At 55.8% G+C, this 26,601-nt stretch overlaps 1 protein-coding gene across 8 annotated transcripts in view; it reads right to left on the bottom strand.

Moving 5' to 3' along the window:
• The window catches only part of Nrxn2 (neurexin 2), a 95,209-nt gene extending 76,781 nt beyond the window's left edge, over positions 1-18,428 (bottom strand). For all 8 annotated transcript variants that reach the window (XM_026396441.2, XM_077797395.1, XM_026396442.2 and 5 more), the window contains exons 1-3: positions 17,699-18,428; positions 6,019-6,036; positions 1,334-1,363 (exon numbers count right to left, since the gene is read on the bottom strand). In XM_026396441.2, coding sequence (XP_026252226.2) covers positions 1,334-1,363; positions 6,019-6,036; positions 17,699-18,428 — 778 coding nt within the window. The remainder of the gene's footprint in view (positions 1-1,333; positions 1,364-6,018; positions 6,037-17,698) is intronic.
• Positions 18,429-26,601: the final 8,173 nt, after the last annotated feature.

Here is a 26,601-nt window from a genome sequence, read left to right as displayed (position 1 = left end):
TTGCCAGATCTACAGGATGGCTTCAGGATAAGGCGGTCCCAGGGATGAAGGAGAACAACTCCTATCTGGGCTCTAACTGACTCCAATCCCAAATCCCCCAAACTCAAACTGTATTAGCATCTGTGCTATGGAACTTTGTGGAGGTGGGGAGGGCCTTCTGGGATCACTGATAACTAGGTAAGCCACAGCCAGCACCCCAAAAACAAGCACTGAGAGGCAAGAAGAATGTGCATGGGCCAGCCAGGGCACCTCCTCCTGCCTCCCCACACTTCTTGCCATAGTTCCCCATCCCTGCAAGGAGCCTAGGCCCCCACCTACCCAGACCTAAACCCATCCCCAATCTCAGATCTACAGAAGTCTCTCCCTGCAGTCCAGGTGTGGTTCTGTGGGTCCCCCTGCCCACAGTTAAGGACTTCGCCCTGTCCCTGTGCAGGATGACCCTCAAAAGAGAGCTACATTGGGTGCGCACGGCAATGCCAAGCACCTGGAAGGTCAAATTCCTGTGCTCTTAAAGAATCAATGACAGGGAGGACGGAGGAGGCCAGAGATGGAAGGCACCAGTCAGGACTCCTGTCCCCAGGTTTTCTTGACAGCAGGGCTTTGAAAGGGGGCAGGGACTTGGCTGAAGGGAGGCCCAAATTAAATGACGAGTCCCAGCGTCCTACCAACTGGGGCTGTGCAATCACTAGCAAGTCAAATTTATCTCTGGTCCTCAAGGTTCTCATGCGTCCAATAGGGTCACGAGCCACTCAAAAGGCAGGAGGGGAAGGTGGACATGGGACACTGTGGAAGACAGGGGTCCTACACCTCCAGCCCCCTCCCTTCCTCCCCATTCTGGAGACAGGGGCCTCCCACAGCAGCAGCAGGGGAAGAGGAACCTGGGACATGGCTGCACACCTCTGTCCGCAGCCCAGGCCCTTCTCTGTTTACTTGGGTTCATAGAAAAGAAAGGATGATCAGAATGAGTGGAAGGAAATAAAACAGCACCATGAGAAAGGAAACAAGCGAGATACACTACCAGGAAAACGCAAAGAGGGACTGGAGACAACGGCAGGAGTTCAAACATCTCTTGATGTCAGAAACCAAGGTGGGATGAGGGCGCATGGAGGAGTCGGGCAGGGCAGGCGGAGAGGGGAGCGCACAGACGGGGATCGCCCCGCCCCCACCCGCACCCCCCAATAACACAGAGAAATGGCAGAGGAGCGGGTAGGAAAGGAAGGAAGGAGGCAGGACAGGTGGAGGAGGGAGGGGAAGGAAGAAGAACAGAAAAATCCAGGCGCAGGTTGGGGGCCATCCAATCCAATCCAAACCAAACCAAAACTTCAGACCATACCTTCGCTGTTTAACGTCAGGTGAGCCGGACCTTGGAAAGGGGAAGGAGAGAAAGAAAGAAAGAAAAAAAAAAGAAGAAAAAAAGAAAGGGAAGGGGAAAGAAACAAAGAAAACACGAGTCATCAAAATCAGCCAGAGAGAAGGGAGGAAAAAAGCTTTTGCTGCCACAATTTAAAAACCCCTTTTTAACTTGTGACAGACATCGGGACAGAGCCCCCAGCCCAGAAGCTGAGGGAAGGGGCCCGATGCGGAGACAGAGGGGGAGGGCAGGAGGGGGAGAGAGAAAGAGAGAGAGGGGCGTGAGGGAGGGTGAGCGGTGAGCCAGGGGGGGGCAGGGGCGCTGCGGGGGGGCGGGGGGGGGATTTTGGTTTCTTTTTTTTTCTTCTTGCCGGAAAAAAAAAAGGAAAAGGAGGAGAAGCATGAGGCTGGGAGGACTGCTTTTTCCTTTTTCTTTTTTTCTTTTTTTTTTTCTTCCGGGAGGCGGAGAGAAAAAAAAACGGTCAACGAGAAAAACGATTCAGATGGAAGAGAAAATAAAACACGACACAAAAATCAAAGCCACCTGGAGAGAGAGAGAGTGTCCTGTTAGCATGGGATTGAGCGGGCCAGGGGGCCTCCACCCCCCTCACACATGGACCCATCCCCACGACCCCTGTGACCTTGGCAGAGAAGGGGGAAAGGCGGTGGGTAGGAGGAAGCTTGGCCTAAAGGAATCTCCCACCCAAGTGGGGTTTGCAGAGACTTGTCACCAGGCCTCACCCTCCCTCCCTCCCATCCATGGGGAACAGGGACCCCCACACCTGGGTTCTAAGAGGAAACTAGAGCTCAGAGGACGAGGTTAGAGCAGAAAGAGGTTGAGTCTGGGAAAACCCTGGAGCAAAGAGGGGAGGTATGGATTCTTCCACAGGAAGGCCTGGGAGACAGGCAGCAAGGTCCCAAGAGGACACCAAGCCCCTGGGCAGGAGGCCCAGCCCTCTGAGAGGTCAAAGCACCTCTTTCCTAAATTACTCCACGGATCCCCGTCTCTGGCCAGGGCCTCTCTGAGATAATCCAAAAGCTGAATTTTGAAAATGGACTGAGCAAGATAACTAGGGTTCCCACCAGGATGACCGTGGCTCCTGGGAAGAGCTCTACCAGCCCCACCCCAGGCACCCTCCTCAGGCAGGGTGTCGAGAACCCAACCCGCTGGACCAGGACCCCAGGCCCTGGACAGGCTGTCAGAACCAGCCCCATGGATTCCTGAGATGACCAGCCGGCCCACCAAACCTCAGCTCCTTCCCAACCCTGCCTCCCAGCAGTGGGGTCTGGTCAAGAGAGTGGGGGAGGGAACAGCCTGCAGCTCCCCTGTCACCCCAAGAAGCCACCCCAGCTGCTATGGCCATGAGATGTGCACCTTACAACACGGGCCAGGATGGACACATCTAGGCCACAGGGCTACGGGTGTCTCTGGGGCAGAGCTGAGGACCAGTACCCTGGGGTCCAGGAGGCCAGGAGGGGCGCAGCAGGACCAAAGACTTGGCCAACCCTGCATGGTTTGGGCTGCCTCTTCCCCACCTCTCTGGGGTGGTACTCATTTATTCCCTGTGGTGTGAAGCCAGCTGGGGGAGGAGGCCACAGCTGCTGGGGGTGGCCTGAGGACAACACAGCTCTTGGCAGGGGGGACACAGGTTACATCCATAGCACAGGTGGGGACCCCAGGATTTGGACTGTCTTATTCCTTGCTCTGAAGACCCCCTACCCTGCCACTGACTCTGTCCCCAAGAAGTACCAGCACCTTCTTCCAAACCCCCTAAATCCAGGTCCCAGGCCCTGAACCCTTCTCCCTCTCCGTCAACAGCAGCCTCACCCCTGGTCCCGCTCTTGGAACTCCAGGCTTCTGCCCAACCCCATCCAGGGGCCAGGGGCCCTGGAAACCTACCCTCTGCCCCCTGCAGGCCTGACTACTGCTGGGGGGAGCGGGGTCTCTCCCCTCCAAGACCCTTCCGCTGCCCAGCTCCTCGCCAGCCTCATTAGCATTCGGCACTCTCCCTCTGTCACCACGGCAACCAGCTGCTCGGCTCCCTCAGGCGTGACAGAGCCAGCCATCTTGGTGAGGGGAGGCCGGTTCCCTGGTTCCCTTCCCGTCTACCCCTGGCTCAGCCCCAGCTGGCCCGAGGGTTCCCTCCCTAAAGTCTGTCTCCTCCCCCACCCCATCTGCATCTGCTCCCTCCTGCTGGCCCCGGGGCTCCACCAGGGTATTCTCCTGCCCATGTCCACCTGTAGCATCAGCTCCTCCTCCACTGCTGGAGAAGAGGCCAGCAGTGATGGATGGCATTGCCCTAGGTCTCTTCCTAGGGCACTATCTGGCTGCTTCTGGGTCTCTTCTCCCTGCTGCAAGAGGCTAGGAGGAGAGAGGAGGCTGGTGGGGGCTGCGGAGCAGGACACCTGGCTCCTGAAGGAAGCTAGGCCTCCAGGCACAGTGTCGCAGCATGGAGGGATGGAGAAGAGGCAGGGGCACAGAGGACCCCTGAGAGCCACAAAGGGGGGCTGCAGGGTCCACAGTGCAGTGTCGCAGAGGAGGTCCCCAGCTTGCCCCTGGGAACTACCACCAACCTGCCCAACCCCCTCCCTACTTTCAATCTCACCCTGATTCCCCCAACACACCCCTGAGTGGATGGCCATCAAGAGAAAGATGGCCACAGGGCAAGATCAGGACACACGAGCAGGCACAAACGTAGCAGAGAACACAGAGGCCACACTCCCGTGTGCGCATGCGCAAACCCTCACACACCGCAGCCTCCCATACACACCTGCACGGCCCTGGCACGCGGCCCCAACAGTACCACACCTAAACCAGCAGACTGCCAGGCACCCCAAGGAAATGTCTAGGTGTCACCACAGGTCTTACTCCCGCTGTCCACAAGCCCAGCTTCCTTCTGGCCCCTACCTAAATATTCCCTTTCCTCTGCCCCCATCTCCGGGCCACTTCTGAGCAGCCCGCCACTCCATCCAGGTCCCTCTCCTCTGCCTCTCCCTCCACAAGCCCTCATCCCACCTCCTCACTTAGCCGCCCGCTCTCCCTGGCTCTTGGCTCCGACCTTCCTCCCCGCTTTCTTCTCTCTTCCTCCCTCCATCTCTCCCTTTGTTCCGGAGCAGACATGACATCAAGAGCAAGTAAAAGTCACATCAGCACTAAATCTTATCTCCAGCCCTCAGAAGGCTGCGTCCACCCAGACACGCGGACTCACACACACACACACACACAGAGCACACAGAGTAAACACTGACACACAGATGCGGACACGGATGGGGACCACAGAGCCATGGATGCTCCAACAGGCACAGAGAGATGCGGGCCACAGCACAAAGATGCAACTTGTGGGTGTGCAGCATGCTCACACAAGGGCACAACTGTGCCACATGCACACGGGCACATGTTCACAGACGTGCAGAGACACCCAGGGGCACATTGACCAGCAGAGTTGTATGAATGTGCACACACAGGTGCCTGCTGCTGCGACCAGACAACCTAAGGAGCCCCGAGAAGAAGAGACACCAGGAGAGACAAGCCAAACTGTAGGCAGCATGAGGACAAATGGATGCCACTCACACCCAGGCCAAGGGCCTGACCACCTTCCTTCCCAGGAACTCGCATCCTGGCAGTTGCCCTGCTCCTCCCACAGGGTCCGGGTCCAGCGATTTTGGCACATCCCCCCACTCCTGCTTTCCCAGGACAGGAGAGTGTGGAGCAGGGTGGGACTGGGAGGTGGCCTCACCTTGCACCCCCCTGCTGCCCTCCCCAGTGGTCCACATGACTCCCCTGCAGCCCAGCCCTCAGGCCCAGACCACTCAACACTGCCTTCCCACTCCCTGATCTGAGTCCACCCCAAAGAGGAAAAGAAACAGAGAGAAACCAAAGCTAGAAGGAAAGGTTGAGAGAAAGATAGAAACCTGGAAAGAGCTGTGGGAAGGACAGACACAGAGAGAAGTCCAGGGACGGGTCCTGGAGAAAGAGATAAAGACGAAAAAGCAGAGAGAAAGATGGTCAAATAGAAGAAGGCAGGGAAAGAATGGACACAGACCCAGGGAGGAACCTGCGCCACCCTCGCCCTGGGACTGGTAGGGTGAGGGGGCCCCGGTCCTCACCTCCCAGTGGCGATCGGGGTTGATGGGAGCAGAGGAGCTGCCCCTACCCACATGCCCTGACCAGTGGCAGGCCCCCACCCAGCCTGCAGTCTCAACCGACCACACTCTGGCCTCCTGAGCTGTGCAGCAGAGGGGCGGATTCTCCCACGCCAGGGCTTCCGGGGCAGAGGCGGCTCCGTCCCCCATCCCCGGTGGCAAGGCCTTTCTGTGCTTCCTGAGCAGGGCAGGGCGAGCAGGATACCCGCCCGCACACTTCTGACCCACAGCCCTCCACCCCCATGTCCAGCTCTTCCCAAAGATCCCTTTCCCTTTCCTGCCAGGAAGAAGAAAGGCCAGTGGTCAGAATGAAGTGACACAGGCCAGGGAAGGACCTGAGGCTACCTGGCAGCCCCCCACCAGCAGAATTGGAGCCCAGGCAGAAGGGAGGACCCAGACAGCCTTCCTCCAAGGGGCCCAAGCACAGGCAGGGGAGGGGGCCCTTGAGTGACCGACGACACCCCTTCACCTGGGACCCCCATGGTGACAGAGGTGCTACCCCAGTGACCGAGAGGCTTCACTCACCTTCCATAGGGTGCTCCTCTACAGCCAGCCAGGTTCAGAGAAGCGGGAGGCAGAGAGAGAAGAAAAAGGAGTGCTGTTAGCACGCAGGCCACACCACCAACAGCAGCTCCCAGGGCAGCCAGGGGCCCAGGTCCCGAAGCCCACCCAGGTCCCGACACAGGCCACCCAACCCAGAAGGTCTGGGGATGGGGCAGGGCAGAGCTGCCCTCCGAGCCCATCACACACAGAGTCAGCCAGTCCAGAAGGGTAGGGACCCCCCACGTGCCTCACACCCAACCCTGGTGCTGCACTTCAGGAAACCGAGGCCCAGGCCAGGGCAGTGGCCACTCAAGGTCACATGGAGGGTGGGAGGCTGGGCAGGAGCAGCAGCGGGCTTCTTCCCGAAGGCAGGCTCCTCCCCACCCTCCACTGCTTCTCAGAGACAGATGGGGACACGCTCACACCAGTAACCGTCTCGCTGGGTTTGCCCGAGACACACTCACGCTCGGTGACACACTGACACACATAAGCACTTAGCAATCCAGTGACACATTCAGCTCTCACACTACTCACACCTGAAGGCTTTTCACACAAGAATCCAACCACCCCACAGCCCCCCAGAGCCCAGGGGAAAAAAGGCGACAGTCCATGGTCAGGAACCAGCTCTGCCCCAAAGTGCCATGTGACCTCCATCCTGTCACTCAGCCTCTCCAGGCCCCTCCTCCCTCTTGCAGAGGCCGAGAGGCAGGGCTGCAGTTTCCGAGACCCCTCTGGCTCTGGCTCTGGCTCTGGCTCCACTGTTAGCACAAATGCCTTCCCAACAGCAGGAGGCAGACCCAGGCGGCATGGCCACCTCAGGGGTCGGAGGTCAAGTGGGCCACACTGCCCCCCCCCACCGACCTGGCCTGGTTTGAGGTGCATCAGATGGGTAAAGAGAAGGTGGGAGGGAGGATGGAAGCAGCTCCTCAAGCAGACCACGCCCAGCCTGCTTCGGAAGGGGACCCAGGCACCCCGACTCCTGACACTGCTACCTGCCCACCTCCTGGGAGCCCCCAGAGAGAGCAAAAGGCAGAGGAGAGAAACAGCAGAACCTGCAAACACAACCCACGGGGAAAGATGCACACGCACGAAGGCCCCAGGGCAGTCACGGAGACACACAGTGTAGGTGCACATACACGTGCACACCCATGCAGGCACGCGCACGCACACACAATCTCCTCCCACCTCCAAACCCATTTTGTGCTATTTGCTCATGCCCTCTGAGGGGGGCAGCTGTATCACAAAAACAAACAGTGTTGTTTATCCTTCTGATACCACGCCCACAACACACACACACACACACACACACACACACACACGAAGCTGAATGCAAATATCAATACCTGCACAGCAATCTAATACATAACAGGGCTGCATCCAGCCACCGCCACTCCACACTCCCTCCAGTTGACTGCGACACACACCCTGGGATGAACGCCACTCCCTTTCTATCCCAGTGTCTCTCCCTGTCTCTCACCCATTTCACACATGGACACACACAAGCCTCCGCGTGCCACAAACACATTTCTATATGACAAAGAGCTTCTTTGCCTGACACGTACATCCTCGGATGCTCTGTATATAATGATTTTCTTAAATAAACAGCCACATCACATTTATGGGGAGAGCTGGCTGGTGAAGGGGACCCTCAGGAAACCCCGGGGCCCCTTGAGGACTGCTGCATAGGGCTTCTCCGCTCTCAGCTGCTACGGCCCCGTCCAGTCAGCACAACCAGCTCACCAGCACCTGGGCAAACCAGGAGGCGGGCAGGTCTCTAGATGACCCACCGCGGCAGATCTTTCAAAAGGTATTTCCACCTGCCAGAAACGTGACGTGCCACGCTCGGGAAGCTGAAACCAGACAGCTGGGTTTCTCCTGGACCCCGCGGTCAGCACTGAGAGACCTTCTCTCCTGGCTCGCTGTGCCAGGCTCTGTCCCCTGTCCTCATTCTCGTGCTTCTTCCCGCTCTCCTTGGGGACAGCTCATTTTGGTGGCTGAGGGACTCCCAAGGGGCGTCTGCAGCCCCAATCCTTTCTGAGTGACTGTCCCACATCCCCACCTGTTGCCTCCACAGCTCTGTGGCCTCTAAACTCTACCACCGAGGCCCTGCTCCTGACCCCAGCCCCAAACCAAGCATCCGGGCCGTGTTTTGTCCTGCCTCCAGCCAACTCTCCTTGAACTCCTCACGCGGCCAGGCTTCAGAGAGATCAGGTAACCGCGAGCCAGGCGCCCACCGGCCGACCCTCACGACCCTCACGTGGGACTTTCCATAACAGCCTCACCACACTCCTGATGAGCTTGCGGCTCATCGTCTCCTCTCTACAAAAGAGGAGGCCACCCAGCGGAGCTCTCCACGGCAGTCCCGGGGACAGCTGCCCCTCATGGCTGGTTGTCTGCAACAGCTTTTTCCTGGTTGGTCCCCCTTCCTGTCCCCACCGCGCTCTCTCAGCACAGGGAGCAGACACATCTTACCAACGCCCGCCCGCCCGCAGCGATCGACACACACTCAGACCTGAGGAGGCTCTGGGTCAAGCCTTTCTTCGGTGCTCTCAGCCCTCGTACCCATCTGCCTTCGGGCGGCTCCCTGAGTGTCTCACAGACCTCGGAACCCTCCCCTCTCCTCCTGCCTCCATGCCCTGATCCCCCGAGGCACCCAGGAAACAGCCCTGCTCTTTCTGCAGACGGACCATCAGGACTTGGGGGTTCCACCTCCTGAAACCCTGCAGCCCTGGCACAGCCCCCAGGCCAGCTCTTTATCTGCTCTTCTCCTGGGAACATTAATGAGCCTCTGAGATGATTCCCCTTCAACCAGTCTTTTCACCCTGCAGTTCACACCCTCCACACGGCCACAGTGGTCCCACCAAGTCACAACCCTGCTAAAAACTCTTCACAGCCGGCTTCTCATTGGACTTCACCAGATAACGGTCTAGTCTTGGTAGGAGAGTCCCTTCAAAGCCTGAACGTGCCCCCTGGGCTCCTTTCCTGCACCAACCCAGGCTCTGGCCACACCGAGCTTCTTCCCACTTTCCTCACAGGCACAGGCTTTCTTGCTTTCAGTGAGGGTCTTACGTAGTTGCCCAGGCTGGTCTCAAACCCACAATCCTCCTGCTTCAGCCTCCCGAGCAGCGGGGTCTGCAGGCAAGCGCCACCCCACCTGCCTAATAGACATGTTTCCCCACGTCCTGTTTCCTGGGCTTGAAATGCTCTTCCCTCCCACAGCTGCCTGAGAAAGTCGACTCTTCCTTGAATCAACACGCATCTGTGTGTTCCGAACACAGGAGAGCAGCCAGTCACCCTCTTCTGTGCCAGCTCCAGACGTGTACATTCCATTATTGTTGCACTTATCGAGGCTATATTGCAATTGTGTTTCGTGTCTGCTTCCTGACTGGACTGTGAAAATACCCACAGGACAATGTTTCTTTCATCTCTATCTCCAGCTGCTTGCACAGTTCCTGGCTCAGAGAAAGGCATTTCTGTGTTTGTTGAGTGAATAATAAAATAAGACTTCTCATGTGCAGAGCCCTGAAGTGTGCCTGGCTCTTGGCAGGTACTGTTTCCTCTACCCAGCTCATGGAAGTGCATATCACTAGAAGTTCCTCTTAGAGATGAGGAAAACACACCTCCAAAAGTAGAAGCAAGCCCGGTGTGGTGGTACATGTCTGTAATCCCAGCTACTCAGGAGGCTGAGACAGAAGGATAGCAAGTTCAAGGGTAGACTCAGCAATTTAGTGAGACCCTATCTCAAAATAAAAAGGGATGGGGAGGGGCTGGGGATGTGGCTCAAGTGGTAGCATGTTCGCCTGGCATTCATGGGGCGCTGGGTTCCATCCTCAGCACCACATAAAAATAAAATAAAGATGTTGTATCCACGAAAAACTAAATATATATATATACTCTCTCTCTCTCTAAAAAAAAAAAAAAAAAGGGGCTGGGGACAGGGAGCAGTGGCAAATGCCTGTAATCCCAGAGGCTTGGAAGGGTGAGGCAGGAAGATCATGAGTTCAAAGCCAGCCCCAGTAATTTATCGAGGAAGCAACTTAGTGAGACCCTGCTCTAAATAAAATATAAAAGGGGCTGTGGATGTGTCTCAGTGGTTGAGCGCCCTTGGGTTCAGTCCCTAGAACCAAAAAAAGCAGGGGTGCGGGGCTTGGGTATAGCTCAGTGGCACAGTATCCCTGGGGTTCAATTCCCAGTACTATTTAAAAAAAAAAAGAAAGAAAAAGTAGAAGTAACTTGTGCAAGGTCACAGTGCTGTTGAGGGGCAGAGTCAAACTTTGAACCCAAATCTGCCTGGTTCTAAAACTTCCAATGGGCTACATTCTGGAAGTCAAGATTGCTAGAAGCTTCTAGCTAACCTACAGTTCTGACTTTATCTCCCATAAAGCACAACCAACCTGGTCTCCAATACACCACTCAATGCAACCACTCTGGGTTCAGGCAATACTTCCGTCAGGAAAGCTGGTCCCTATCCTTTCCACCAGTCATCCTTTAAGGTCCAACCAAGTCCCATCTCCTCCATGAAGCCTTCCCTGACCACTCGGGTTAGGAACCTTAGTAACTATCTGTGCTTACAACATTATTGCTTCCATTTTGCAGAGTAAGACACTGAAGAACAAGGTGGATCAGTAAAATGCATCTCTAGCAAGTAGAGAGGAGGGGACTCGAAACCAGGCAGTGCATGTTCTTCCCTGACTGCCACCTTCCCTTGGGAGCACCTCTCTCGCCTCTGGGTTCTCAGGGCAGCCACTGTCCACCACTCTCTAGAGAAATCATCCCACTGAGCCTGGAGCCCCTTCTACCCACAGAGAGCATCAGGGCCAAAGCACAACAGTCAGGCAGGATTTCAGGCAGGGGCAAGCCTCAGGGAAGGAGCCATTGTGTGTCAGTCCTGTGTGACACCTGAGGAGAATCGTGACCTCCCCGAGTCCCTAGGGAAAGCTAAAGCACACGCAAGCACTGTGCTTGGCAAGGCAGAGAGGTATGGGACAGATTTTGAAAAGATTCCCATGAAACATGTTGGAGAGTTTGGTATTTCAGTGGGATAATCCCCTGCTCTGCAGGGGTGGTTCCTCCCAGAAGGCACAGAAGACTGACATTCTCCTGATCCGTACCCACCATTGCCCTGTCTCTGCAGGGTACAGCTGCCTGCAACCGCAGAGATACCCTCTGCCCACCTGGTATAAGGGAGAAGTTGGGAATTTTTTTTTTTAGTTGTCAACGGACCTTTATTATTTATTTATCTACTGAATTGAACCCAGTGCCTCACACGTGCTAGGCAAGTGCTCTGCCACTGAGCCACCGCCCTAGCCCAGGATTTAGGATTATTACTGGCTTCTGACAAGACACTGCCACTAAGTAGCTCCAATAACCAGACTCAGATAATCAAGGGACACAGCACTCCTTTTTGGAGGCAGCGTGGACACAGGTGAGGAGCCACTGTCCCTGGAGTCTGCTCAGGGCTCAGATCCCAGCTCCGCATCTCTGAGCCTCGCTTTACCTGCTGTAAAATGGAGAGTCACCCTCACGCAGGGATCATGAGGATGAACTGAGGTAAAACACCTGAGGGCCCAGCCAAGGCTCCTGAGCTGCAGGCCCCTCCCTCCTCCCTCAGGTCTCCTTCCGGTTCTTCTGGGCTCTAACTTGCTCCTTTGCCGGTTCCACTGCCCCATCCCACTGTAGGTCCTCTTAGGCTTCTCCTTGGCCACCTCATCCGATCCCAGAGCCTCAAATACTCTCCCCTGACGTGGGACTCCTAGGGCTCCATTTGCAGCCCTCACTTTACCTCAAAGAGCTGGTCTCACCTTTCCAACCACCTGGACATCTCTGTCTAGGAACGCCCAGGGGCACCCACACCAAGACCTTCATGATCTAGTGTCCCAAACCTGTTCCCTGTCCCCGCTGCCCTCTTCCCTCTCACCCCACCCCACAACCAAAAGGCAGAGTCCCTGCCACAGCTTCAGCCTCAGGAACGGCACTCCAGCACTGCAGCTGCCAGCACACACCACAGCTGTCACGGCTCCTTGGCCACTCTCCGTGACAATGGAGGTTCAGGGCCCCAAAACCTCTGGCCTCAACTACCTTCCCGCTGATCTCTCCCCCACCTAACTTCCCTCTCTAATCCTGCCGCACTATACCCCCCGCTTCCTAATGCGGCTCTTATCTTCATATACTTGATCATATACTAGATCAAAACCCTTTTGGGGCTCACTTACCGCCACACGGTACCCAGTCAGTACCCGCTAAGAGTTAGCTGAATGACTTTAGCCAAGTCTTCCAGCCCTGGGCCTCCTCCTGCTTCTCCTGCTGTAGATTCCACTCTGTCTCCTTCAGTCCCTGGCGTCCCTCTGCAGACTCAAGGTACATTCCCCCCACCACCACTTCCACACCTCTGTCCTTGCCAATTCCTTGGCTTGGAGTGACTTCCCCCAAGACATGCTTGCTAATCAGTGTCCAAGACCAACCCTAGACAGCACGCTGTCCACACACCCATTACCAAGCCAACTCGTTAACTTATAACTTCATTCACTACCCTGCATTCTCTATCTAAATCTCGCTTAACATAAAACAACTTCTGAAAATACGCAACCTAACTTTTTTTTTTTTGGTGGTGGTGGTGGTGCTGGGGATTGAACATAGGACCTTGTGCATGTGAGATAAACACTCTACCAACTGAGCTATATCCCCAGCCCTGCAACCTAACTCTTGCCCCCAACTAATAATTTGATGGTGTCCCCCCAACTTTTGATGTGTCCACAAGTATTTATTATTTATTGTAAATATCCTTATGCCATAATAAAAAATAGTATGTTGCTTATAATAATTACCACTGACCACTAATTATGTACCACTCAATTATCACAACAAACCTATGAGATACACGTTTACCCCCATTTTACAGATCAAGAAAAATGAGTCTAAAGTTTAGATACTTGTCTGATATCAAAGGAATAGTGGATAGAGATGACAGATCTAAACCCAGATCTGAGCCCCAGAAGCCTGTGGTTTAACCACTAAGCTACACTGCCTCACTGCCTCTCAGGGCACACACTACAGTCTTGTGTTGTTGTTTTTTGTTCTTTGTTTTTTTTTTCTGCATTTTGTTTATTTGTTGCCATTGCAGGTTGAATATCCTTGATCTGAAATGCCTAGGAAAAATTTCCAATTTGGGATTTTTTTTTCAGATTTGGAATATTTGCATATCATGAGATATCTTGGGGATGGACCCAACTCCAAACACTCGTTTGCTTCCCACTCAGCCCATGCACATGGCCTGAAGATTCTTTCACACAACATTGTTCCTGTGACCCACCACAGTCTAATTTTTCAACTGTGGCATCTGTCAGTGTTCAAATACCACCAGCTTTTGGAGTACTTCAGATTTCAGATTTTTCAGATTAAATATGTTCAACCTGTATTTACAGAGCATTTTCTATCTTCCAGGTACTGTTCTATGCACTTTTCCTGAATTAGCAAACTTCATTTTCATATCAACTCTCTATGGTAGGTACTATGGTTATTCCTCTTACAGATAAGGAAGCTCACACCTAAGTTGCCTGCCCAGGGGCTCTGGATGCGAATCTCACTCTAGACCACTCAAGAGACTGCCTATCTGCTTCCTCAGCGAAACAGTGACTGCCTGGAGCAGAGAGTCCATCTTCCTCCTCTCTGATTCCCCTGCAGCCTCCAACACACAGCCTCTCACAGAGAAGCCCTTCATCACCACCCATTGAATTAGATCACTAACAAAGGCACAGGACACTTGTCTACCTTCCTGCAGACGCACATTACCACCAGTTTCCTACTTCCCTTTCTTGAGCCAGGGATACACCTGACAGTCAGCCCTAACATGGGTGCCCCAATTCCACCAGGTCTCCCACACACGCACCTCTGCACCCCTTCTTCCACACATGTAGATGACACGAGGAAGCACAGACGTGCAAACCCCCTGCAAAATACCAGTCGACTCTGCCCGCCTTTGGCAGATACCTACAGCAGGGACACAGACTCCCAGCCACTCACACTCAAGAGTCTTCAGTTACATGTAGCCAGACCCCCCGCCCCCTGAGAAAAAAAGCAAATTCCTGGCCAGGAGATTTTCAATCAGTGGGTAAGCTTAGACCCGGGGAAGGCGCGCAAAGCTTCCACAAGAATCCACAAATCCATATGTACACCGAACATCTGAAGGCAGTTTGGTACATCTTGCATATAAAGCCAAAACTATTTTTCTAATGTATATTTTATTAACTGCAATGGCAAATAAAACATTAAAGTCATCTAAAAGCTTTTCTGAATTCATAGGAGCTTTGAGTCATTTGTTTTCCCAATAAACAGAAATAAAAATGATAACTGCTATTTGGAAGGAATAGTGTGAATTACTGACTTTTAGAAATGTCCTCAATTTCAGAAAAAGTTGGAAATCACTCAAAGCAGATAAAAATGAAGTGACAGCAACTTCCAGGGAAGCCTGAGGACTTAGAACTGCTCAGAGATCAGGAGCCGGACCTGATCCCCTGAAAGTTTTCCTCTCCCACTCCAGTCACTATGGTGGGATCCCATGCCTATCTTTCTTGGCTGAATAGTAGAAGAAGTGTAATGAGCACAGGATGTTATGAAATCTGCCCAGGAAACGAGGAACAAATACAAGGAGAAAAAAATGAGGTTTAGGGTTGGGGGAAGAAGGAGTGGAGTTAGTAGGGTTGTGCTGTGCCTGGCACCTCCAGACACAACCGTGTCTACAACCCCTATGGCCACCCACCCATACACGTGAAAACAAACACACATATATGATACACATGTATCTGCATGTACATATGGCCTTACCTCAAGCCTTTGTTCTCTCAAATACTTATTAATAGCTCTTCATTCATTCCATAAATCTTTATCAAACTCCCACTAAGTGCCTGGTGCTATATTAGGTGCAGTGAATACAGAATGAATAAAGACATATCCTGCCCTTTATCACACACCCCTCTCAACAGACCACACACAGACATACCCATACCACATACACACAGCAACTCTGCCCCTGCTAGCTGTCGGACACTCCCTTTCCTATTTCTTACATCACACACACACACACACACACACACACACAGTGGGTAGGCACACAGCCAGCTCTCTCAGCTGCAACACAGCTAACACAAACATTAGTCTGATGCACACCCATTTGATACTCAAGAACCATTCCTTTCACTCAAACACATCTTCTACACACATATACACCTGCATTCAGTGGCACACACCTTATTTGTTGCACTGGAAGCCTCTGAAGCCAATGAAAGGCTTTCAAAGAATGGATTGACCATTCTGGGTACAGTTTTCATATACCCAAGCCCAGTTCAGACACAGTGAAATCATGGACCTGTTACTGTAACTTCCCCCACAGCTCAAATGGTTCATCTTAGCCAGGCACAGAGGTGCACACCTAGTATCCCAGCAAATCAGGCGGCTGAGGCCAGAGGATCACAAGTCTAGAGTAGCCTCAGCAACTTAGCAAGGCCCGGTCTCAAAATAAAGAATGAAAAGGGCTGGTCATGTAGTTAAGTAGTAGAGCACCCCAGGTTCAATCCCCAGTACCACCAAAAAAAAAAAAGAGAAGATTCCTCCTATTGCTTAGGAGGCCTTAGTGGAGAGGGATCATAGGAATTAAAAAATGAATTTAAGGACCTGGACAGAATTCTCATAGATTTCTATGACAGAATTTCAAAGACATAGACATAGATTTCATAGACAGAATTCTCATAGATGCTGAGGTCTTGCATTTCAACACAGGTACATGGGTACTTGCACATGAGCACACATCCTTACAGCTGTGTACCACTCACCCCACTAGGCCTTCGCTTCCTATCAATAAGCACTACAGTTCAAACAGATCCATTCACACGTATAATACACATTGCCAGACTCTTAGGCCTCTGCACACAAGACACACAATTTCACAGTTTAGGGAGCACCTGAGCTCCTTGGAGAAAAGGTGAGAAGGTGTCAGATTAACTTATACACACAGTTCCTGAAGGTTTATCTCACAACCTTGTACAAATAGCCCCACAAAAACAATCCAACCCTTCCTTACCTATTTGTCTACCACAACTTATAAATACACAAACTACTGTCCAAAGTCAAGACTTCTCATACCCAGGGCCTCGCCTGCATGCGCTGCTCTTCCATAGGCTGTCCACATGCACATAGCCACAGGGACACCCATTTTCTGAGCCATACACTCCCCAAAAGACTCTACCTTTTGGAAGGCAGAAACATACACACACACACACACACACACACACACACACACACCACATTAGAGTGGCCCACACCTTCTAGAGGCACTGGGGGAGAAGAAAGCATGTCTGGCTCACACACCTGCTGGGAAAGGCACCCCCAAACAGATGGGGAAACCTCTCCCCCACCACCCAGCCAGACCAAAGTAAAAGAGGCTCCTGAAAGTTCCCTTCTTCCCTCATCCCCACTAAAACCACAGCTCAGACCCAGGCCAGGCTCAACCCAAGACCCTTGTCCTTCACTGCCTGCCAGGCATCCCTCTTGCAGCTGGGGTGCTGGCAGAACCCCCTCCCGAACGCCTCCCTTCCAAGTCCCCAGTCCACATTCTATCTCCTTTTCAAAGTCAGCAACCCCTCCACAGTCGCAATCTCCCACTGGAACCCCATGCTCCAAGGGCTCCAACGTCTGACACCGAAGCCTCGCCTCCTGCTCTCTCACCTGGGACACACAACCTGCCATCTTGGCCCCTCGCAAACCGTCAACTCCTAGTCAAGAGCCTCACCGCTCTCTCACCTCACGCTTTTCCCTTCACTATCCAAGGGGCTCAGGTGATTCTGGGATGGAAAAGAAATTCGGTTCCCGCCTTCCTGGCGGGTGCGGGCACAGCATGGCAATCCCAGGACCCCTCACCCGCCTTGTTGTCTGGTCTGCGGACTCAGGACCTTCACAGACTGTGGCTGTCCCTAACCCCAAGCTTCCCGCAAGTCCGGCCCACACGGACCCACTCACACAGGCCCCGCCCACTGGCTCTCAGGGACGGCCCATGCAGGCCCTGCCCACTCTCCCTCAGGACCCACCCAACTGGTCCTGCACTAAGGCCTCACCGTCCCACACAAGGTCCCACTAGGTCCCCAATGGCCCCACCCAACAGGCCAGCCCACACACCTCCCAGCCTCAAAGCCCCTCCACACTCCCCGGCCTGCACACAGGCCCCACTCACAACCCTCCCACACCCACGAAGGACTTGCCCACCGTGCAGGCCAAACTCTTTGTCCCAGGTCCCTGCACACAAGGCCCCACCTCTCATAGGCTTCGCCCAGCACCCCCCCCACCAGCCCTTACAGCCCCTCACAGCCGCCCACAGAACCTGCCCACACGACCTCCACCAGCTCCTACGGCACTGGAACTCACACGGGTCACGCCCACACTGGCCACGCCCATAGGCTCGGGTCTCTCCCCGCCCACTGATTAACCGCACACGCCCTCGCGCGGACAGGCAGGCTCTCACGACCCTCCAGTGCTAGTACACTCTCACACGCCCTCCGCACGAGCCGAGGCAACAAGCCCAGATCCTCGGACCCCGCCCTCCCAACCACCTCACCCCGGCACCTCCAGCCTCCCACTCCCGCGCGCATACCCCCTGCGGCGACTCCCCCGGGCTCACCTTCGCTGCAGAACTTGCCACCGAAGCCCGTTTGGCTGCAGTCGCAGCCCACCTCGCCGGGGGCCAGTACAGTGCAGAGGCCGCCGTTGGCGCAGGGGTTGCGCGCGGGCGCGCACAGCGGATCGGCAGCCGCGCCGCGCAGGCCTTGGCTGCCCAGCAGCGCCGGGGGCCGCTCACCCAGCTTCAGGTTGGCCAGGAGGCCGCGGAAGGGTGGCTCGTACTTGACGGTGCTGAGCGTGAGTGCCGAGAGGCGCACGTCGGGAGGGATTCCACCCACGAACAGGTCGCTGGCCACCTGCATCTCGCGCCTCTTGGAGCGCACCTCTGCCGCGCGGGCCTCGCCATCCACCGCTAGCGCCGTGCGGCGCGCGTCGCGGGTCAACAACACCATGTGCCAGCGGTCGTCCGCCACCGGCGTGTCCAGCTGCAGCGTGGCGGGCTCGGCGCACGAAAGCGTGAAGCGCAGCCGCAGGCGCCCGTCCACCAGCAGCAGCTCCAAAAAGTCGCAGTCGCCGCCGTCGTCCAGGTAGAGCAACAGCGCGCGCGTGGCGTTGGTGCGCAGGCTGAAACTGAGCTCGCCGCTGCTCGCTGCGCCTGCCCAGCGCGCGTAGCGAGCCCACTGCCCGGGGCCGCCGCCGAACTCCAGGCTGCGGGCGCCCGCCGCCAGCGCCAGCAGCAGCAGCAGCAGCGGTGGCGGCGGTGGCGGTCGCCACCGGCTCCCGGGCGCCATTCCTCCGGCGGCCCCGGCGCCGCCCGGCCCCCGGCCCCGCTCAGGCTTCAGAGCCGCGGGCGCATGGGGCGGGGAGGGGGCCGGGAGCCCCCGGCACCGAGCGGGGCTCCCTCGCCGGCTCACAGTGCCATGGGCCTGGCGGTGGGGCGATGTGCGTAGAGGCCCAGGTGCCGACTTCCCCCCGGCGGCGGCGACAGCGGCGGCGGGGCCCCTCCCCTGCTGCGGACTTGAACGGAAGTTGGGGGAGGGACGCCTGCAGGGAAACAGAGAAGAAAGCTTTAATGGGGGGTTTCGGGGGGATCAGGGCCCGTCGGTGTCTGGCTCCCGCCTCAAACCAACAGATGCCCACCTGTTTTTCTTTAGGACTTGAGCTGGCCCTGAACTGGAGAGTGTCTTGATGCAAGAAATATAATCGCGGATGGAAGTACTGAGAACCCAACACTTGGGGAGAGACAGCACCCGGAAGGGACATTATTGGCTTGAGATGTGGACGGGTGGGAAAGTGACACCTTGGAATTCAGGAGGAGTCCAATCCTGCCGGCCTCACACTGACCCCTCAGAAGACCCAGGCGTCTGGACCAAGGCCAGCTCCTGGGAGTGAGACCTAGGATCTCTCCAACAGGTGACCCCACCCCCTTCTTTTTAAGTCACCCAACCTCTGTGAGGTGGCTCCCACCTCTAGCCAGGGATCACTCGCTCTCTTATCAGCTCTTGATGCTGGATAATGAAGTTGCTAAATAATTCATTGAGATTAATTAAATGCCAATTCGTCAATGGTGTCACAGGGTAACCAGCCTGGGAAGGGGGCAAAGGATAGAAGCCAGGAGTCGCTCAGATACCCACACCCCAAAGCCTTTTCATCCATGCAAGGACACAGGCATCCAATTCTGAGTCTCCAGTTTCCCCAAATCACACTCACCCCTCCCGGGGCCCCAACCTCACTGCTCACCAGCTCAGGTCCTTCTGAGGCTAAGTATGTGTCACCCTCAACCTCCAGCTTCAAATCCTCAGCCCCAGGACTGGCCCCACTATTTGGGATCTCTTCACCCCTCAGTTCTTCCCGGTCCCCCACCCAGGGCTGGGGGAGCTACCAGGAGGCAGGCAGGCTCATTTGCATAAAATTGCCTTTCTGAAATGATTACCCTTGTAACTGGCTGTCAGAGAGCAATTTATACCCCACAACGGGGAGGGGAATTTGCATCTCGTTAAACTCTGAGTCGTAATTATTTATATCCAACAACCCTCCTGAATATTGCATTGATTTTATTTTGGGGAGGGAGGGAGGGAAGGAGGTGGGGAGAAGCCTAGAAGAGAAACAAGGAGGGGCCAGAGTTTAGGAGGAGACAGGGAAAGGTGGGGTGGAGGGAGAAAGAGGAAGGAGAAGAGCTCAGGAAAAGTGGCAGAGATGGAAGAATAATGGAAGAGAAGGAGAAAAGAAAGAGAAGATTGAGAAAATTAAACTCCAAATTCAAACAGCATTCATCAAGGACCCAGATCCTGGGCATTTTTATAAATGTCATCTTACTTAATCACTCTGAGAAGTCCCATTATTCCCATTAACCCTTGGGGAAGCCCTTGTAGAGAAGTCTGGGTAATTGCCCAAGGTCATGCAGCTGGTCAGCAGGGAACTCGGCCTCAGATCCAAGACTGTCAACTCCAGCATGCCCATGAAGGGGACAAAGGGCAGGACAGCCACAGGTGCAACCCAGGTGGGAACAAAAAGAAGGCTGGATTGGAGAGGGGGTGGGTGCAGGGGCAGGGCCAGGAGCCCCAGCTGGGAGAGGAAGCTGAGCTAAGAAGAGGAAGCTCAGGCCCCCCTAAAAGACCATAGTGAAGGAGGAGCCGAGTCCCAGGAGGGTAGGGCTGGCCAGAGTGACCTGCAAGCAGAAGGAAGATGGGCAGAGAAGGCTCGAAAGCCGTCAGGGGTGTCTGGAGAGACATCTCTAAGAGACCCACAAGACCCCTTCCATCGGCCTCCTGACTGCTGTCCTCCCAACCTTACAGGCTCCCATGGGGGACCCACATGTCCTGCCCCAGCTTCCCTCCAAGGGCTGCCCCTTCCCAGGCAGGGAAGGCGATACAGGCCTGTAGCCCCCACTCCCCACAAACACTGTGGGGTTATATATAGCTTGCCGCTGCCTCTCCTCATTGGGTAATAGAGATAATTAACATGCGAGGGCTAATTAGCCAATCAAATTAAATGCAGCACCTGCTCCCAGCCTGATTGACGCCCTCACCCCCACACACACATAGGCACCCCCACCTCAGTCCAGGGCAGGGGAGGGGGTCCCTGAGGCTCAGAGGACAGGAAATACTCCCCTTTTTCTCCAGAAGGGGCAGAGGCCTAGCCCCAGTGACCAGAACACTGGCCATCCCCCACCTCCTCGTTCGGGGCCTCAGTCAGTCTTGCCTGGCCTAGCCTCTGTCTGCCTCCCTCCTGGCCCCCGCCCCCACCCCCACCTCCGGACACTATTTTGGGGAGGGAATTAATTAGCTATTGATTTCCACTAGCAGAGGGAATGGGATTGTGTGCTGCTGTCCACCCCCAGCCCCGCCCAGCCCAGGGAGGAGGTGATCCCTTCAAAGCCCTGCCCTTACCTCCCACCACAGGCCCCTGTCACACTCACAGTCCCTATCCTCTAGGGAGATGGCAGTGGGGTTCTTGTGAAAAGGCCTAGGGTCAGGGTCTCCCTCCATTCTGGAAAACTGGAGGACAGATAGAGAGAGGCCTCCCAAGGCTGGGCAGCAGACACCTGGGCTCTGAGCTGAGGTCTGGTCACCTGGTTGGGGGCGGGTGCAAAGTGGCTGAGAGTCCAGGAGGGGGCGAGTCCATGGCTGGGTGTGGTGGGAGAGTGGGGGTTGCCGCTGGCAGGCATGGGTTTGTGGGTAGCTGTGGGGGCAGAGGCTGGGCTTATGTGGTCCATCCCGGGAGGGACAAGGGCAGGGGCTGGGCTGCGGCCCCTCAGGCTCATTACTCATTCTCCCCACAGCCCGCAGCTCTGCAGCACAGGCAGGCCTGGCTCTGCGCCGGGGGCACGGGGGCTGCAGGGCCAACCAGGAGGAAGCCCAGCTCTCCCCAAGTCCTCTCTCCAGGGACCCAAAGGCCCTTGAGGCAGCTTCAGGTTTTCGAAGCAGAGAAAACCCCAAGGGGAGCATGAGCTAAGTGGACACCTGGGTCCTTCCCACCCCACGCCCCCTGCAGTGCACAGGACACCTGCTGCTCTCTGCTGCTCCCCCAGCCTCCCCCACAGGACCAGGTTTCTGCTGACCCCACCTCCCACTCAGGGGTCCTGGTGGAACTAGGAGGCACCTGCTCAGCTCCTGCTCCTGGGCTCCCCAGCCTCAGCAGTAGCCTTACTTCCAGGGACCTGCTCCCGATGGGCCAGGGCCATTGCCTTGCACAACTCCATCACGTGAACTGTGTCCCCAGGAGTTGTGCAAGGCAAGGCCGCTCTCGCAGGCTTTGAAATGGAGGCTGTCAACACCCATCAAACCCTGGTCCCCAAGACCCACACTTCTCGAGTGCCCACTCCCAGTGCAAGGACACTGGCAGAGTGGCCCCCAGGCTACCCTGCCTGCTCACAGATGACAGTATGGTTTTGCTGCCAGCCCCCACTCTCCCTGGTCACTGTTCCTCAGGAGACTGACCTCTCCCATGGAATCCCAAGATTCTGCACCCAGTCAGCACCCAGCACCCCCGACTTTCAGATACCCTCAGCAGCCGTGGGCAAAAGGTGATGGCCCAGGAGGGGCTGGGAGGGCTGACCTCGGGTGGGCCTCTGAATCCCTCCCCTCATGGTCCTCTCCCGCCACCTCATGGCCTCGTCCTCAGTGCCACTGTGGCATTGGGCTGCAACTTTGGGGCTCCCCAGGCTGGACCCTCACTGCCACCATCTTATTTTCCCCCGGGTTTTAAGAAGCAGTTTTGTCACCTTGTCCCTCTGAGCTCAGAAGGATGAATTCACTGGCCCAGTAGATCAAGGGTCTGCTGGTCCTGAGCCCATGGCTGTTCTACTCTGCACCGCCCATAGCTGCAGAGCACTGTCTGAGACTCAAAGACCACCCTCTCCACCCTCAGAGGCACCCCAGACTCCAAGCCCAACCCCAGGACTGAAGACAGAGGCCTCGAGCCCCTGGGGGTCACTCCTCTCGTTTTTTTCCTGAGGTAGAAACTGAATCCCAGAGAGGAACAGAAACTGACCGGGGATCACGCAGAAAAGCAAGACCCAAGGTCATTAGCCTTGCCTTCTGGAAACTCCCCCCGTATCAGCTGATCAGACCTCCGCCCTCCTGCCTGACCAGTGCAAAATGGCAAATGAATGCGACTCCCCGAGCGAGCTGGTCCGAGCCCACTCGGGCAGAACCCTAGTGTGGGCCCTTTCCAAGCATTCATTCAGCCCCCTTCAGGCCTGGTCCACAGCACACACTCACGCACACACGCACGCACGCACGCACGCACGCCTCCCACCATGGGAATGCTAGCCCCCCTCTGGCTTGCCTCTCCTCACGCCAGCATCCTCTCCTGCCAGTTGGGATTGAGACAGCAGGGGCCTCCCCCAGGCGCCAGGGGCGACGAGCTGGGTTTACACACATTCTGGTGGCCCCAGAAGGCAGCCCGTGGACAGGTGGGAGAAGTGCGTGTTATGGGGGGAGTAGATTTTGGCTCAAGCTAAAGAGAAACTTGCTGGTGATCCAAAGTTGTGTGCAACGGTGGAGTAGGCTGCCTCCGGAGGGCGAGCTCCTCCTGCGGAGGTGTGGGAGATGACTACTGCCAGCACGCTGGGGGGGGGCTCTTAGTCACAGGGTGGGGGCATCAGACTGCTTCAACCCTAAGGACCCTCAGGTTCAGCATGTTTTTTAGAAGGTGCCCTCTCCCTCCTGAAACAGCAGGCAAGACTGACAGACGCAGAGTTCCTATTCCCCTTCCTGCTCCTTCCTTCCAGTTCTGACAGTCTAGGAGAGACAAGGGAAGACCTGGGCATGCCCACACCCAGCCACAGCCTCGGCATGGAGAAGAACAAGCTAGTACACTAGTCAGAGGCATGGGCTGTGGAGCCTGGCTGCCAATGCCAACTCTCTCTCTCTCTCTCTCTCTAGCTGTGTGATCTTTAGCAAGTTACTTAGCTTCTCTGTGCTTCCGTTTCTTTACATGTAAAACAGGGGTGGTAATAGTGTTGGCAGAATTAGAATTTATATGTGTAAAGCACTTAGAACAGCACCTCACAGAGACTGAAGCGTGAGGGTGTGTTATGTTAATGATTACTTCTAAAACTCTTCATTTCTCAGCCTTTTACAATTTACAAAACTACTCATCTAATGTTTCCTTTGATTCTCACCAGAACCCGATGGGGGTGTACGCTAGGCAGGTATTATCACTGCCCCCTTTTCCACAGCTCATAAGTGGCAGAGCTGGGACTCAGGTTTGGTTCTATCCAACCTCTGGGCCCCCGGGCTCTTTCCTACTCTGCGGGAAATCTCAACCTGCCTGGGAAGGAAGGAGAAGGGATGAAGAGGTGGGTAGACAAGAGGGAGACGGACACCAGCAGGGGCCGAGAGTGAGCAGGTGTTTTTGCAAGGTCCACTGAGCAGGTCTCTGTGTGCTTGGGGGGAGTAAAAAGGGTCTGGGGATAAGGGTGGCAGTTCAAAGTGTGCACAGGAGGCTCCGCCAAGAGAGCAGGGCTGGAGAAAGGGTGGGCAGGGGATGGAGGTGCAGAGAAATGACTTGGCAGAGTGGGCGATAGAGCCTTGGGGCTTAGCAGATTTCATATCAGATGAAATAAAGTTCACAGAACCAGGCACAGAGTAGGTGCACATTACATAGTCGTTACTAATGCCATCATATCATCTCATCTAGTCCTGGTAACATTCCTGCAGTGTAGGTGCAAGAGCACCCATTTAACAGATGAGGAAGCTGAGGCTCCCCCAGGGGCAGAGTGGAGTCCATGCAGCCTCACCCTTGCTGCCTCCCCCATGTTCAATGGTGGTGGCAGTGGAAGAACAGCTTTGAAAATGACAGTAAGATGCCATGTACACTGGATTCTTTGTTGAATGAGTCTCGGGAGCCAACAGGCCCGTCAGCATGGAAGGGGCAAGATGGGAGAGCCTCATGGACAGATGGAGCTGCAGGGTGGGTGGCGTGTGAGGATACACATGGGGGCATCCTCATGGGGGCCGGGTGGGAGCTTCCAGTGAATGGACCAGTGCATCTCTGGTGCCAGGCAGAGGCAGGGCCCTGCGTGTAAGGACTGATGTTGGAGGTGACGCACCCGGGTTCTAAGGGAGGCCAGGTGGGGCTGAATGCCAGGCTAGACCAGGAGGGCCTGGGGCTTGGGGGCTTTCTGAGGGTACAAAGATAAGACAGGGGGTGACAGAATGAACTTGGGAGGTGAGCCGAGGCTAAAGGGTGTATGAGGCAGCGCAGCGGGCCATATGCAGTCCCAGTTCCTCAAGAGGCTGGGGCAGGAGGATCACGCGAGCCCAGGAGTTCGAGAACAGCCTGAGCAACACCGTGAGACCCCATCTCAAAATAATACTAACCCAGCGTGTGTGTATCTGGTGCAGGCGCGCACACAGACACGCTCACACAAAGGCTTGAGGCAAAGTGCTTAGGACCCGACCAGCGCGTGGTGCATGATGCTGGGGGTCTGGGCACACCTGGGAGGGAGGGTGTGTTCCAGGGAGGAAGGCATGTGTGGCAGGAGTACACGGAGACCTGAGATGCCTGTGGCCACAGGGAGGTGAATTGCTGAATGCAGGCCTGCGCGTGTCTGAGGGCAAGGGCTGGCAGTGCTGTCTTGTGGGAACCAGGGGCACGGACGTGTCGTGTCATGTACAGGAAAGCAGGACTCCGGGGGGAGGTCTCAGAGGCGGGCGGCAAGGTGGCAGTCTCTCTGGGCGGGGAGTGTGGGTGGTGTGCTGCCGGGAGGTGTACTGTGTACGCAGGTGTGTGTGCCTGTGGAGGCGTGTGTCTGGGTGGGTGCCACCGAGCATGTGTGTATCCGTGTCAGGGCGTCTGTGTCACTGGCAAGGGCGGGCAGGAGAGAGCGGCTGGACCTCTGTAGAGACTGAGCCTGGAAGGGATGAGAGACCCCAACAGTCTCTCCAGAGCCTAGCCCCCTCCTCTCGGAAGCCTGCTGTCTCTGCGGTTTCAGCAGGTAGAGAAGCCAGGACAGGCCCAGGCTCCGGGAGAGAAGTCCCCAGCAGCCACTACCCGCCAGTCAGTCCCGCCCACCCGTGCAGCTGAGGACAGGATAGGTCTGAGAACACCTCCCCTAACAGGAATAGGCTTCCCAGCCAGCCTTCTCCCCTGCCCCCAGAAACATCCTGCCTGGCCTTGGATGCCAGCATCCCTGAGCCATCCCTGGAACCAAGAAACTGAGCAGTTAAAGCACCCCCAAAATAAAAGGCCCCACAGTTCAGGAACCAGTTGACCTCCCTCCTTCCTTCCTGCTCCCTTCCCTCTTCCTCCTTCTCTTTCAGGAGACAGAGAATGTAAAACCTTAAAGTCCACCCTCCCCCAGGAAGGAACGCCCAGACACTGGGAAGGTGGACCAGAAGGAAGGACACCCACCCCACCCACCCCAACACAAATAAAAGCCAATGTGTACAGCACCCCCAAAGCAGTCAGGAAGGCTAAAACCCCAGGCCCACCCCCTAAGGTTTATTTCATCCCTCCAGGTCTGGAAGCCTCCACCTCCAGGCACCGAGAAACTGCCCCTCCCAGCCCTTGCTGCTTCACCGAGGCACCAAGTGCTGTCTCCCAGGACTCAAGGGGGTGAGAGTAGAGGAGAAGCCCACCCAAAGCCAATTTTGCCTCCAACAGCCCATCAAGGCTCAAGAGCTCACACTCCAGCCCAAAGAACCCAGGGCAGACTGCTCCTTCAGCTAGGGGAGAGTCTGGGACATGAAAAAATGATCCCCTCCTCTTCAGGGGTGGGGGAGCAAGCCCAGGGCCCTGCAGCTTCCTCTCCCCCTGCAGCACTCTCTGACCAGAACCCTGCTGCCTCCCCCAGCGCATTCCCACCCCAGCAGAGCCCCCTCCTACCCGTTGCCCAGTCTTCCTGCTCATCACCCCCCAGCCTTCCCCTCCGCAAGCTTCTGCTCCTCTCCCTCAGACCCTCACCTTGCCGGGTCTCCCCCAGCGCAGACCCCTCCCTGTCTGAGCACCGTGGCA

This window comes from Urocitellus parryii, chromosome 4 (genome assembly GCF_045843805.1).
Source record: "Urocitellus parryii isolate mUroPar1 chromosome 4, mUroPar1.hap1, whole genome shotgun sequence".
In the NCBI taxonomy this organism is placed as follows: Eukaryota; Metazoa; Chordata; class Mammalia; order Rodentia; family Sciuridae; genus Urocitellus; species Urocitellus parryii.
This window is presented reverse-complemented; position numbering and strand designations above follow the sequence as displayed.